General features: G+C 40.5%; 2 protein-coding genes across 3 annotated transcripts; one reads left to right on the top strand and one right to left on the bottom strand.

The window, feature by feature from the left end:
- Positions 1-2,217: 2,217 nt before the first annotated feature.
- On the top strand, positions 2,218-8,267 carry hspa8b (heat shock protein family A (Hsp70) member 8b). Its single transcript, XM_037125553.1, has 9 exons — positions 2,218-2,374; positions 5,135-5,344; positions 5,427-5,632; positions 5,796-5,948; positions 6,103-6,658; positions 6,777-6,979; positions 7,066-7,264; positions 7,353-7,585; positions 7,756-8,267. The coding sequence occupies exons 2-9, from the start codon at positions 5,140-5,142 to the stop codon at positions 7,939-7,941; spliced, it is 1,941 nt and encodes a 646-aa protein (XP_036981448.1). The 5' UTR covers positions 2,218-2,374; positions 5,135-5,139; the 3' UTR covers positions 7,942-8,267.
- A 70-nt stretch (positions 8,268-8,337) lies between these two features.
- Positions 8,338-11,122, bottom strand: lim2.3 (lens intrinsic membrane protein 2.3). 2 transcript variants are annotated; one of them, XM_037125574.1, is made up of 5 exons: positions 10,955-11,122; positions 10,242-10,346; positions 9,210-9,359; positions 8,992-9,126; positions 8,338-8,910 (listed from the first exon to the last, which is right to left on the bottom strand). In XM_037125574.1, the coding sequence occupies exons 2-5, from the start codon at positions 10,330-10,332 to the stop codon at positions 8,849-8,851; spliced, it is 438 nt and encodes a 145-aa protein (XP_036981469.1). In that variant the 5' UTR covers positions 10,333-10,346; positions 10,955-11,122; the 3' UTR covers positions 8,338-8,848. The 2 variants fall into 2 exon arrangements, with proteins under 2 accessions (XP_036981469.1, XP_036981460.1); XM_037125565.1 differs by having other exon boundaries at positions 8,340-8,910; positions 10,242-10,435.
- Between the last annotated feature and the right edge of the window lie 1,762 nt (positions 11,123-12,884).

Genomic DNA, 12,884 nt, shown 5'->3' with positions numbered 1-12,884 from the left:
TTCTTCTTTTTTTTTTTTTTAAAGGAATCACTTCCACAGTCTTCTAATGTCTTTCTCACATGAATATTTGGTGTTGCACGGCAGATTGTGTGCTGTTTTTTTTTTTGGTTTTTTTTGGAGGCGTGAGTCCACATTTCAATGGCTCACTGTGTTTTAACCTGACATTTATAGGTGTGGTAAAGCTTTTCCTTTTTTTTACTCTCAGAGTCAACTTTCACTTGAACCCTTCAGTGGTAAGAGAATTACTCCTGCTTTCAACACCACACTATGGACTACTTAATTATAGGTCAAGTATTTATTTATTTTTTTTAAATCACTTAACTTAATACGTTTGAGGCGCATGTCACACCGCTACAACTTTGGTGTGCCATCTTATTCTGTCGTTGTTTGGAAATGTTCGGTCAGATTCTACACGGTCAATCCCTGGTTTTCTCCTTGTTTCATTATATTTGGTCACTTTGTCATGCTTTCAAATGGATAATTGACATGGATAATCATTCATATCGCCAGTACATGCCAGTATGTTTTTCAAAGTGTACGTTTTTAGCCTGAGACTAACTGGTTCTCACCTCTTGCCAAACGTCTTACAGAGACAATAAGACACTCCCTGGTCCCTGTTATTCCTAATCAAGGGCATATGCATAACCTTTTCCAGCAGTCTGTGGTACTGCTGTGGTGTGACTCAAGTGAAGATCACAAAACCAGATCCATCATGATCCAAATTAATATGCTGTCTTCTTGATAACCACTGCTCACTTTAGATTTTATTACAATATTTGTTTAAATCCGTGTTGCCACTTTTTAAACAGAATGGTACAAGGACTGTCTGTAATAAATCCTCTCCTCTTCACTCTTTATTTTGAAGTCATTTTAGTGTCAACTCTTTCACCTGCTAAGATTGGTCAGCAGTTTGTAAGTGTTTTAGAAGTACATGCAGCAGAATGACCCTTCATAAAGTGCTATGTATATGCAATAGAAATAGTATTATATGGTTAGTATGACTTTACACAGGACTGTGTTTTTATAGTTGGTCAAAATTAAGCTAATATTAACACCTTAAACCGTTTTGTACTGTAAAATATTGAAATATCATACTTTATGTATTCATATGAACAACCTTTAAGTAACAGATAAATAGAGTCAAACTGAACCTTTTACTGTAAAAATGAAGTAATTAGTAAAGTATCAAGTAGCAATATACCAGTTTATGCTAAGCGTCACTGATTGCTTTCCTAAAAAAGATTTAAGCTTAACTTATGTGTCCCTAACATCCAAGAAATTGTACTTGCCAACATGTATTCAATTGTTGCAGAATGGTTATAATAATCAAATTCATAAAAATGACTAATTTCTCATCCAAAAAATAAATATTAATATCTCCACTAGTTTTCTCTTCCATGCAACCAGACTTAGATTCTGTGCTGTATCAGTATTGTTATCACATAACAAGGAAGGATCACAAGTCATCCTTCTTACACTGAATTTTCATCTTTCAGTCATTCCCTCCTGCTCTTAGACTATTTATCTGTTCTTTAATTCCTTTGATGCGATATAGCCTCATCATCCTTTATTGTTTTTATTGCTGTATTCATTTCTATTTTCTATTCATCTATTAATTTAGTCAGATTATTAATTTCTTCTTCTTCTCTCCCTCTCATCCTTTTCTGGGATTTTAGCTGTTTTATCACTTTTATTCCTTTTACTTGAATGACTTATATTGACCTTCTACATTTTTATTACATGTATTTACAAGTTTATTCTGTAATCTTGTCTTTCCTGAGTTCCCTGCCTTTTGCTTGATTGTGAAAGCACTTTGTAAACTCTGTTTTTAAAGGTGCTATATAAGTAGCTTAAGTTTATTGTTATACTGCTCATAGACTTCAAATTCAGATTTGAATGATGAATGGGTATAGTCTAAATGGCACTCCCGATGGATTAGTACATGTTCTTGTTATTACTTACATTCTAATATATAATATAATATTTTATATGCAGGTCTTTAATTACAATCGTGTATTTTGTGGCATCAGTCCTTTAAAAGACTCTTTCTCCATCACTGTACTCAACCAGTGTCAGAATGCTGGAAGTTACTCGCATGTACTTTACCAATATTCCACAATCATGATAGCAACTGATGAGGAATTCAGCGAGTAATTTTTGTGATTGGACAATTTACAGAGGCAGGGATTTTTCTGGCAGATGATTGGCCAGCAGCGCTCCTCCCGTGTTCTAGAGCGTTCTGAGTGAGAGTTATTGAGGAGGCGCGGCCGCTCCCTCATCACTGACTGACAGTGGGGACCAGGACCTGACTGCGGTATTAAAACAGCTATCTTAACCACAATACGATAGAACGACATATTCTGATTGAACAGAGGTGAGTATACTAGAAAAATAATGTTTTACAGCGACTTCAGCAGGAGGGAGTTTTGCTAACAACTACAGGGAGTCTTTTATCAGCTAATTAACGTTAATACGTCTATCATTTTTTAACGTAATCAACGTCAACGGCTGCTCAGTTTGCGTTATAAATGTAAGCTAGCTAACATTTTTAACACCCATCTGCTATCATTAGAATGCGGCTACACATAGCTTATGTAATTAATTAATGTTGCATGCCAACTTTTTATAATGTAACTGCGCATGTTGAAGCTAACCTCGGCGTTCATGTGATGAGAAAGTTGGTCGGGGAACGTGGCTAACAACAGGTATGAGGTGATGCTTAAAAGCTGCATCCCCTCTGCTGCTGACAGTTCAGGATCTGGTTTGCAGAAAGTTGCTAAAATGGGTGGATCTGCACTTTTCCCGTCTGTTGAGGAAGGGAAGGAGTAGTCCAGAAAGTTCCAGGTCTCCGAAAATATGGAGGGACACGCCCTCATGTCCTGAGGCTGCTGTTTGCAGCTGAGCTAATGATGCAGCACAACTTGCTGTAATGTCTCAGTGGCTGTTAGATATTAGAAAAAAAATCATCTCTCTAACAACCAAAATCAAATGTCGTTTTAACAAATCTTAACAATAACTGTAGTATGAGCAGGTTTAAATGTAGTAATCCTATCTAGAACATGAACATGTATGTTTCTCTGGTGTGCACATTAGAAATGCAACAAACCTGCTCTCAAAAGAATCAAAGATCTCCTGCTGCATTGCTAGCAACACTGACTGACATTTTTGTTTGATGAGCATTGTTTTTCTTTTCTTCCCCATCAGAAAGCTATTATTTTTTATCAGTGATGAACACTACTAATAATTGTGACTTTAGAATATTATTAAAACAAGCTCGTCACTGGCTCCTAGAACCACAATTGATGCCATGAAATGTCTTCTTTTTGACTGAGAAAATCAGTGTTTTGGCTGATTATCAAAATATTTGCCAATCCTTTTTGATCAACTGATGGTTTGTATGAGTAATTTTTTCAGCTCAAATTCACATCTTCCAACTTGAATCCAGATATGAGTCGTTGTGACTTGGCTGCGATTAGCCTCAAGTCACTGTGTTGATGACTTGCAACTTGTATATAAATGACTTGAGACTTGACTTAAGCCGTTTTTTCCACTGGCACGTTTGAGCCGAGTCATGCTGGCGATGGACCTGTTCTGGAGTAGGTCCAGGCCCGCCACACCCTGTCCCTCCTCCGGGCTGCACTGACATCAGACAACTGCAGCTAACCCATAGCAAGGACCCCTCTCCCAATAATTCTCAGAGAAAACACATTTCCTGTAATGTTACTTCACAATAAAAGCTTTTAAAAGACTTAATTGTTGTATGAATGAAACATGTTTGTAACTGAATTAACCGGACGACTTTGTTAGCAGTGATTCTTTGATAGTAATATGGGGATCAGGACAAGTGCGTCATTGGTTCAAGACACACCTTTATGCAGGTGGCCCAGTTCAGACTTAAATCATGATAACTTGTGTTCATTTAATGTATTAATTTTAGTTTTTTGCAGTCTGGGTGCCAGAGTCACATTCCTTCACAGTGATTGGGTGTGAATTTCTTTTATCTTTGAGAGGAAGTCAAAAACATATTTTTAAAGTTATTGATATTTTTTATCTCACTGAATAAAACAACAAAATAACACTTAAGAGGCAGTTACATTATCTTTTGTCTTTATAAAGTCCAGATACTGCAGGTAAGACTGGTTAAACTCGACTTGAATTGACTCAACCTGTAACTTGATTTGTCCAATAGAAAATGACAAAATGGACAAATTGACTTGAGTCAGTTTCTGCCTAAATCTGAAAACCTGTCTTTATCACTGGAGCACATGACTCTCCCTGCAGTGCAGATTAGCTCCCTAGCATGTGAACTTCTGCCTGAGTTAGCTGTAATGACCTCCCTTGTGGCTTAACATTTGGCTAACGTTACAGTATACAGTTGGTCTGATACAGGAGCAACAGTAAACACTGGGCCTGTTTCACTGAGTCATCTTGATAACTTTGATACCCAGTGAAACCAGGAGTGAGCCTGTTGGTCTACAAATATTTGAATTAAGTTGTGAACCCCGCTCTAGTTCAACCTCTGAAACATTACAAACCAGATTGAATATAAATATCAGTAAATAGAACAGCAACAAATACCGTTCTAGAGGCCAAGTTTACATATTTTAGCTGCTTGTTTTATCTGAAACTCAGTTACATTCAGTTAACTGTCATGTAAGACGAAGAACAGCATCGAGCAGCACACTGAAGAAGTTTGACATTGTTGTAAAATGACTCAGCTTTTAAGCAATTAAACAACTAATATTTCAACCTTATGATAACAAAATTCATCAAAATGACAGTTTAGTTTCTTTATCAGGTGACAGTAAACCTACTCCTGAGTTAAAGACCCACTCATCCATGTTGTCTGTTGTTGCCATAATAAAGGTGGCTGTTTCCAAGCTGTCAAACATAGGAGGCTTGAAAACAGGTGCTGTGGACCTTCAGAGACAGTTTGTTTCCACTGCTGTTTGTGTTGCTCAGTCTCTGCTAATAGCATCATTACCCCAAATGACAAATGTATATCATGGTAGCCACCCGAGTGCTTAGAAGGGCTCAAGTTACTCATCTGTCATATTCATCTGTCATATTTTTACACAGATTGTTAGTTTTGTGCCAATATATGATACACAACGGATCACATTCATGTTCTCAGGAACCATGTCGAAGGGACCATCAATCGGCATTGATCTGGGCACTACCTACTCCTGTGTAGGAGTGTTTCAGCATGGCAAAGTTGAAATCATTGCCAATGACCAGGGAAACAGGACCACACCCAGCTATGTTGCCTTCACTGACACCGAAAGGCTGATTGGGGATGCAGCCAAGAATCAGGTGGCGATGAACCCCACCAACACTGTATTTGGTATGAAACATTTCTCTAGTCAAGTATGATTAGTTCACTGTGATGTTACAGGTTACTTACTGTGCCTTTTGTCGTCCTTCAGATGCCAAACGCCTCATTGGACGTCGCTTTGATGATGCTGTTGTCCAGTCAGACATGAAGCACTGGCCGTTTACAGTCATTAATGAGGGTTCACGTCCCAAAGTCAGGGTGGAGTACAAGGGCGAGACCAAGAGCTTCTACCCGGAGGAGATCTCCTCCATGGTGCTGATAAAAATGAAGGAGATTGCAGAGGCGTACCTGGGGAAGGTACACTTTATTTTGTGTCTATCACGAGTGGATAGATATTGTTGTTTAAATAGACTAGGGATCTATGAGCTGTGTTTTAATTTAACAACTGTATATTTAATGTTAAATAAGTGTCATTAATGTGTCATTAACTGCTGTAAATTTCCACTTTTCCTTCTTGCAGACTGTCACTGATGCTGTAGTGACAGTGCCTGCCTACTTCAACGACTCTCAGCGCCAGGCCACCAAAGACGCAGGGACAATTTCTGGGCTTCATGTTCTTCGTATCATCAATGAACCGACAGCTGCTGCTATTGCTTATGGCCTGGACAAAAAGGTACATTTAATAGTTTAGGCTACAAGATTGTTTTTTGTTTCACCTGTTTGTTTAAGAAAGTTTTCCACCTGTGATAGTTCATGTTTAATCTGGAGATTCTAAGAAGCCCTGTATAAATGCCTGCTGTAAGTAATTTAAATCATTTAAATTACAGGTTGGAGCTGAGAGGAATGTCCTTATCTTTGACCTGGGTGGTGGCACCTTCGATGTCTCCATCCTGACTATTGAAGATGGCATCTTTGAGGTCAAGTCCACTGCAGGCGACACACACTTGGGAGGAGAAGACTTTGATAACCGCATGGTCAACCACTTCATCTCTGAGTTCAAGCGCAAGTACAAGAAAGACATCAGCGACAGCAAGAGGGCGGTGCGTCGCCTGCGCACGGCCTGCGAGAGGGCCAAGCGTACTCTGTCGTCCAGCACTCAGGCCAGCATCGAAATCGACTCTCTGCATGAGGGAACTGATTTCTACACCTCCATCACCAGGGCGCGCTTTGAGGAGCTGAACGCAGACCTGTTCCGAGGAACCCTGGAGCCTGTGGAGAAGGCCCTCCGAGACGCCAAGATGGACAAATCTCAAATTCACGACATTGTCCTGGTGGGAGGTTCCACTCGTATCCCTAAGATCCAGAAGCTGCTGCAGGACTTCTTCAATGGAAAGGAACTCAATAAAAGCATCAACCCTGATGAGGCAGTGGCCTACGGTGCAGGTATAACCTCTCAGTGTCCTACAAAAGCAATTTTCTCAGCTCTGTTTCGTGCAACAACAAGATTACTGGATATTAAAACATACTGACAAAATTCAGAATCCACTGATATGTTCTGCAGCTGTCCAGGCAGCCATCCTGTCAGGCGACAAATCTGAAAACGTGCAGGACCTGCTGCTGCTGGACGTGACCCCCTTGTCTCTTGGCATTGAGACTGCTGGAGGAGTCATGACTGTTCTCATCAAGAGGAACACCACTATCCCCACAAAGCAGACCCAGACTTTTACCACCTACTCAGACAACCAGCCTGGTGTGCTCATTCAGGTACGACCACTGTCTTTGAAAATAATTACTTTAAAGAATTTTAAATAAATCTTTATTGATGGGTTGATCTAACGTTAAATCTGCAGGTGTTTGAGGGTGAAAGGGCCATGACCAAAGACAACAACCTTCTGGGGAAATTTGAGCTGATTGGGATCCCCCCTGCACCCCGCGGGGTTCCTCAGATTGAGGTGACGTTTGACATTGACGCCAATGGCATCATGAATGTGTCTGCTGTCGACAAGAGCACTGGAAAGGAGAACAAGATTACCATCACCAATGACAAAGGTAATCTGAAGAAGACCTTGAATGATGTAGCTTAATTGTGAAATTGTAGTTCTCAGCCTCATGTTCATTTGAATTAAAAATCCATCAGGTCGCTTGAGCAAGGAGGACATCGAGCGTATGGTCCAGGAAGCGGAGAAGTACAAGGCGGAGGATGACGTGCAGAGAGACAAGGTTGCTGCCAAGAACGGTCTGGAGTCGTACGCCTTCAATATGAAGTCCACTGTGGAGGACGAAAAGCTGAAGGGAAAGATCAGCGACGAGGACCGAGAGAAGATTGTGGACAAGTGCAAAGAGGTCATCAGCTGGCTGGATAGAAACCAGGTTTGAATCAGAATTATACTCCAGTTGTAAGGTGGTAAACTTTCGTAACACAACTGTTAAAATAACTGTCGGGCTGGCACCTGATTGATACTAAAATTCCCCTTCTTTCTTTCTTTCTTTCTTTCTTTCTTTCTTTCTTTCTTTCTTTCTTTCTGTCTTTTTCTTCTCAGTCTGCAGAAAAAGAGGAGTTTGAGCACCAACAGAAAGAGTTGGAGAAGGTGTGCAACCCCATCATGACCAAGCTGTACCAGAGTACAGGCGGGGTGCCCGGAGGAATGCCAGGGGGCTTCCCCGGAGGTGGTGCTGCTCCTGGAGGAGGAGCATCCTCCGGCCCCACCATCGAGGAGGTCGACTAAACTAAACCAAACCTGCTTGAGCTTGTTCTATTTCCTTTGAGGTTGGTGTGAGGGGTGTTCACAGTAAAAATATCACATTTTATACACACAAGCATTAACCACATTGTTTTGGGATTGCGTTGATATTTTTTCTATGCCATGCTTAAGCCAACTCATCGACTGTGGCTTTTCTGGCAGGCAGTCTTTCCAGAGGCCTGTTTTGCGTTCAGTTAAACCAGTTAATGTTTGCATTACCACGGTGTGCTTTTCCTTCTGAGGTGCCAAAATGGTCAGTATTACTCAGCACTTGCAAAATGAGAGTAAATAAAGATTCTATTGAGAACTGACTCATTGCTCATCTTTTTATTACTTTGATTATAACAGACATGATGACATCTTATTCTAAAATTAACTTTTGTTACAGTGTGACATCACTGTTATGCTGAGTTCAGGTCATTTCTAACATTGCCATTTATCTTGTTTTTAGTAGATTTCATTACATAAATCTTTTCCTATTAAATAGCCGTTGATTTATGATTTTAAAACACATTCAGCTGATTAATGCACTTGAGCAATTATATGAGTCACAGACTTTTCACCCTCTAAAAGAAGATGTTTGTCGCTATTAAACACACGTCATTCTGTCATGGTTTCCCAACAGACTCCAAAGTACAAGAGGCTTTATCAGCTCCAATCCTGGTGTCACAGTTTGTCTTGCGCACTTCTTCTTTCTTGCATTTCATTCACTTTTAAGTAGAGAGACAATACAATACAGACAACAGTCTTTTTCATCATTTATTTTGCTTGATCATGAAGGTTAACACAAAGTGTTTGGAAGGTTTACAGGGGTGTTGATTGGTTCCTCTCGGCCATAAATTATGGACCAATGCTGATGTCTGTATGTGTGTTTGTTGATGTCTTTGGCAGGTCAGCGTGAATTAGAGTTTCTTGGGCATTCATGCATCCGGTAGGCACACATGTAGAAGATACCTGGAAGAGAACAATCCAATTGATATGATCATGAACACGAGAATAAAGTACACCTCTTTATTGACATGACGAGATGCATACCTGAGAAGAATGTGAGCACCACTGCCACCCAGCCCATTATATAGGACCAGGAGAACCGCCAGCTGCCATAGCGTTTACCGTAGTAGTTCACTGTCACTCCTGTGTAGACAGCCATGGCCAGCAACACAAAGAAGCCTGCACAAGAGATCAGAACAGAAGTGATGAGGGTCTTTAATGTTTGAGAGAGGCCTGTGAATGTGAACAGATGAGGGGCTCACAGGAGATGAAGAAGAGGATGCCGGCTGCAAAAGTCTTGTCAAACCCGTCAAAGGAGGAGTAGTGGATGAAGGCCATGACACCGATCACAATGCCGATGAAACAAGCCAGCAGGGAGAGGATCATGAAGGCCCGGGTGGCATCCCAGTAGGCTGTGGGTGAGAGGAAACAAAGACATTGTAAACCAGGACAGAACTGAACAAGGAATTCAGAATCAGGCGTCCAGGGTGTGACTGTTGTGTTGCACTGGTGCCCCTGAAATATAGTTTAATTTTAAACACTTTTTGCATGTGCTTTGAGTAAGATAATGAGAATCTCACATTTGCAAGTTTATTCCTTTTTACCATCAATTAAATAACACAAGAATTGTGCACCTAAATGAAAATCTAAGGCACACCAGAGCAATCACTGTGAAAGGTTTTTGCTTTATTTTCAACGATAATAACCCTAACCCTTTTTCGTATTTATTGAAAGTTTCCTCTTACACGATTTGAATCCTCCACAACAGACTCTATAACACAATGTGCCTATTTAAAATCACAATAATTCAAAAAGTCACAATTGATCTTTGTAATTATAACTAATGTCTTTTGTTGGCTGGGATTTATTTTAGAAGGGGTAATTGATGGAGCTCACACTTGAAGCTTGTTTCATGCTTTTACCACAAAGAGCGTGAGTAAGTTTTTCCGGAGCAACACATTAGGGGATTAATATAGTGTAGGATTTGCATCTAATTTGATGATTAAAGCTTAGAAAGATTAAAAAAAAAAGAAAAAAAAACGGTCTCCCACTGTAAAAAATAAATATTTGATTTAAAAAAAAAAAAAGATTTCTTGTGACATTTGCACGACAGACACATGATTTCCATCTCGCTCACACTTCTCCCTCACCCATATTTAAAGCCCAACAGGGGAGTACTGTAACCCCAGTGCTCATCAGTGTTAGTGGCAAGGTCACGGCCTGATTGTCAGCAGACTAATACATATAAATGAGGCTCTGCCTTGTGTGGAAGTCACCCGCCTGGTGAGTCTTACCGATGCTGTCTGTGTGTGTCATGCATTTCCCGGGCACACAGTACCGCCACAGTCCCTGGTGCATGTAATTGCTGGAGTGACGATACTGCATCCAGTAGTCAGTTGCTGTGGAGACAATGAGGAGTATGTTCCCGACTCCGGCGCAGAACAACCCACCTCCCATGAAGCTGTACATCCTGCCAAAAAAACACTGACTGACACACAGTGAGAGAAAGCAGAGCGGGTCACCGGGCCGCTGCGATACCAATTATAGCAGGGACTTCCTGTTACAGTGTGTGGAGAGACACTGGATATGAATAAAACAATATCTAAATGCATTCAGCAGGGTGTCACAGGGACAGTAAAGCTCAGTCTGACAAGTCATTAACCTCTAACACTAACAGACTGAGGGATTGTCTATCTTTAAAACCACGTTGTTTAGAAATTTGCTTTGAGTGCTTTTAAAGACCACCAGGTTTCCAAAGATACCAAACATGCTCCGTGTAACTTTAGAGAAAATGGTGAAAAACAAGTCTGTATTTTCACGAAAACATGATTTCTGTGTGTTCAGTCGTTCATAAAATAGGTTTCCCAACATTTTAAAGCGACATAAAAGGAGATTTACATTGAGAAATTAAAAGAAACTATTTTAAAGAAACAACACTCTATTTTTAAATATCAAAATATTTAACAGGTATACATTCACTCATCGATTTTTAACACGAATGACCTACCTTTATCTTTTTTCCTGAAGAAAAAGTCAGAGATTCCAATATTTCGGGTTGTCAAAGCACACAGAAGCCCGATATTGCCCAGAGTGGCAGGAAAGTTTTGTTTGTGTGCAGGAAACCAAGCGAACAAACGGGCTGATGGAACAATGGAGCGTGCTGAGCCACGACCAATCACAGAGGATGAGTTTTGTGTTTTGGGGAATCTGCTGAAAATACAAAACTGTTAAAGCGCTGCGCACATCTCGGTAATACTGATGACACAGGGCTTTTCATTCAAAATGCTGCACAACCACACGCAGTAAACGCACGGCCAGTGAGAGGCTTACCCTCAGCCAGGGGCTGGAAAAGATCATTTAAACAGATTTATTTTAAGCGGTAAAAATTGAAAAAGCGAGTCCACTGACATTTTGAATTATATCCCAGTTGATGTGCTTTGGCTAAACCCTTCACTATGTTATGCTGATGTAAAAAGCAACGTGATTTTCTGTAAATATCAGGCCATTTAATACAACTCTTTGTGTCGCCTCGCATACAAAATTATCACAATCAATTCATATTATCTTTAGTATAAATGATGGAAACACAACAGCACTCTCTGCACTTAATGTCTTTCGATCCCTCATAACAACATCGGAGAGACAAATTGAATCCATTAATCTTACATTTAGCCTCATATTTTCAAGTCACTGTCGTTTTATTGGCACACAGCCCAGAGGACTCTATTTAATTACACATACAATAAATTGCACAGACATTTGTAAAAATTAAACATATGTAACAGCGAATGTGAACGCAGCCAACAGTATAAATTAACAGGACAAGATGCGTAGGGTTAACTTTGTACAAGCTGGCAGGTGGGCAGATGATAAAAGTGTAGGTTTGTACAGTTTTTAGAGAGAAATTATCTCTGTTGCAGCATCTTGTAGTGGGAGTAGGAGTGGTCAGATGGATGAGAAAATAACATTTCATTTTCTATCTGGTTTAACTGATGTAGTATTCTGCACATTAAGAGGTGCTGCTGTGGAAAGAGTCAGGGAGGATTTGTTTTTAATAAATCAGGGACGGGATCAGAACTACTTTCATTTACACAAACGTACGCATGTATGAGAAACAAACATCTTTTATATGTTTTATCAAAAATTACAGTCTGGGTTGGTCCTCTTAAGGGCAGTAAAGGTTCTGCAGACGTAACAGGAACTTAAGAGACCTTGAGGGAACGTCCTTTAGTGATGGTCCCCTCAACATTCCCAGAAAGTTCCTTGAAAGTCACCAAATGTCGTCCCTCAACTCTTTACAGAACTCCACAGCGACGTTCTGGGGATGTTAGAAGGAGACGACCTTCACACCAACGTGCTGGGAACATAAAGTGGACGTCGTGGACGTCAGGGAAACATCATGTAGAGAACTGTGTAGAGAGGGAGCGTCCTCTCATGATGGTCCCTGTTACCCTCTTATGTGTTTCCTCCTCCTCCTCCTCTTCCTCTTCCTCCTCCTCTCTTCCTCCCTTCACTCAGGTGCTGCTCATCAGGCACTTAGCCCTGCCCCATATTTAAGGGAGGGTGGAGGAGAAGGAGCTGTTTGCGTCTACTTACCAGGCAGTCCTGACTGTTTGAGTGGCACTCTGTCTTTGTCCTCATTTTATGGTTTTGTTTGTTAGTTTAGTGTGTAGTCTTTTCTTTGTTTGGGGAAAGAAGTTCTGGGTCTTATTTCAATGAGGCTTGTTGTTGTAAACTTGTACTGGGATATGGTGTCTTCTTCTTGATGTTTGCGGGTCACAAGGTAGAGCCAGTTGGGTTTTGTTGTGGTCTTAACAGTCCCCCAAATCGGTACAGAGCACAATGTTCCTTAAAAAGGCAGCAAATAACCTTCTCCTACCCTTTTAAAGAGCTGTGCATCAGAACCATCTGGAAACAATTTCTAGACTCAGGGATTA

The sequence above is a fragment of the Acanthopagrus latus genome, chromosome 2, assembly GCF_904848185.1.
Source record: "Acanthopagrus latus isolate v.2019 chromosome 2, fAcaLat1.1, whole genome shotgun sequence".
NCBI lineage: Eukaryota > Metazoa > Chordata > Actinopteri > Spariformes > Sparidae > Acanthopagrus > Acanthopagrus latus.
The sequence above is the reverse complement of the archived record's forward strand: the minus strand, read 5'-3'. Positions and strand labels throughout refer to the sequence as shown.

What these genes read in the sequence shown, in the direction of transcription:
- hspa8b (XM_037125553.1), top strand. Translation starts at nt 5,140, where the DNA reads ATGTCGAAGGGACCATCAATCGGCATTGATCTGGGCACTACCTACTCC. An exon ending in AGCCTGGTGTGCTCATTCAG is followed by an intron (nt 6,980 to 7,065) that starts GTACGACCACTG and finishes TTAAATCTGCAG; the next exon opens with GTGTTTGAGGGTGAAAGGGC. An exon ending in TACCATCACCAATGACAAAG is followed by an intron (nt 7,265 to 7,352) that starts GTAATCTGAAGA and finishes AAAATCCATCAG; the next exon opens with GTCGCTTGAGCAAGGAGGAC.
- lim2.3 (XM_037125565.1), bottom strand. Translation starts at nt 10,416, where the DNA reads ATGTACAGCTTCATGGGAGGTGGGTTGTTCTGCGCCGGAGTCGGGAAC. An exon ending in CATCCTCTTCTTCATCTCCT is followed by an intron (nt 9,127 to 9,209) that starts GTGAGCCCCTCA and finishes TCTCTTGTGCAG; the next exon opens with GCTTCTTTGTGTTGCTGGCC. An exon ending in GGTGCTCACATTCTTCTCAG is followed by an intron (nt 8,911 to 8,991) that starts GTATGCATCTCG and finishes GTTCTCTTCCAG; the next exon opens with GTATCTTCTACATGTGTGCC.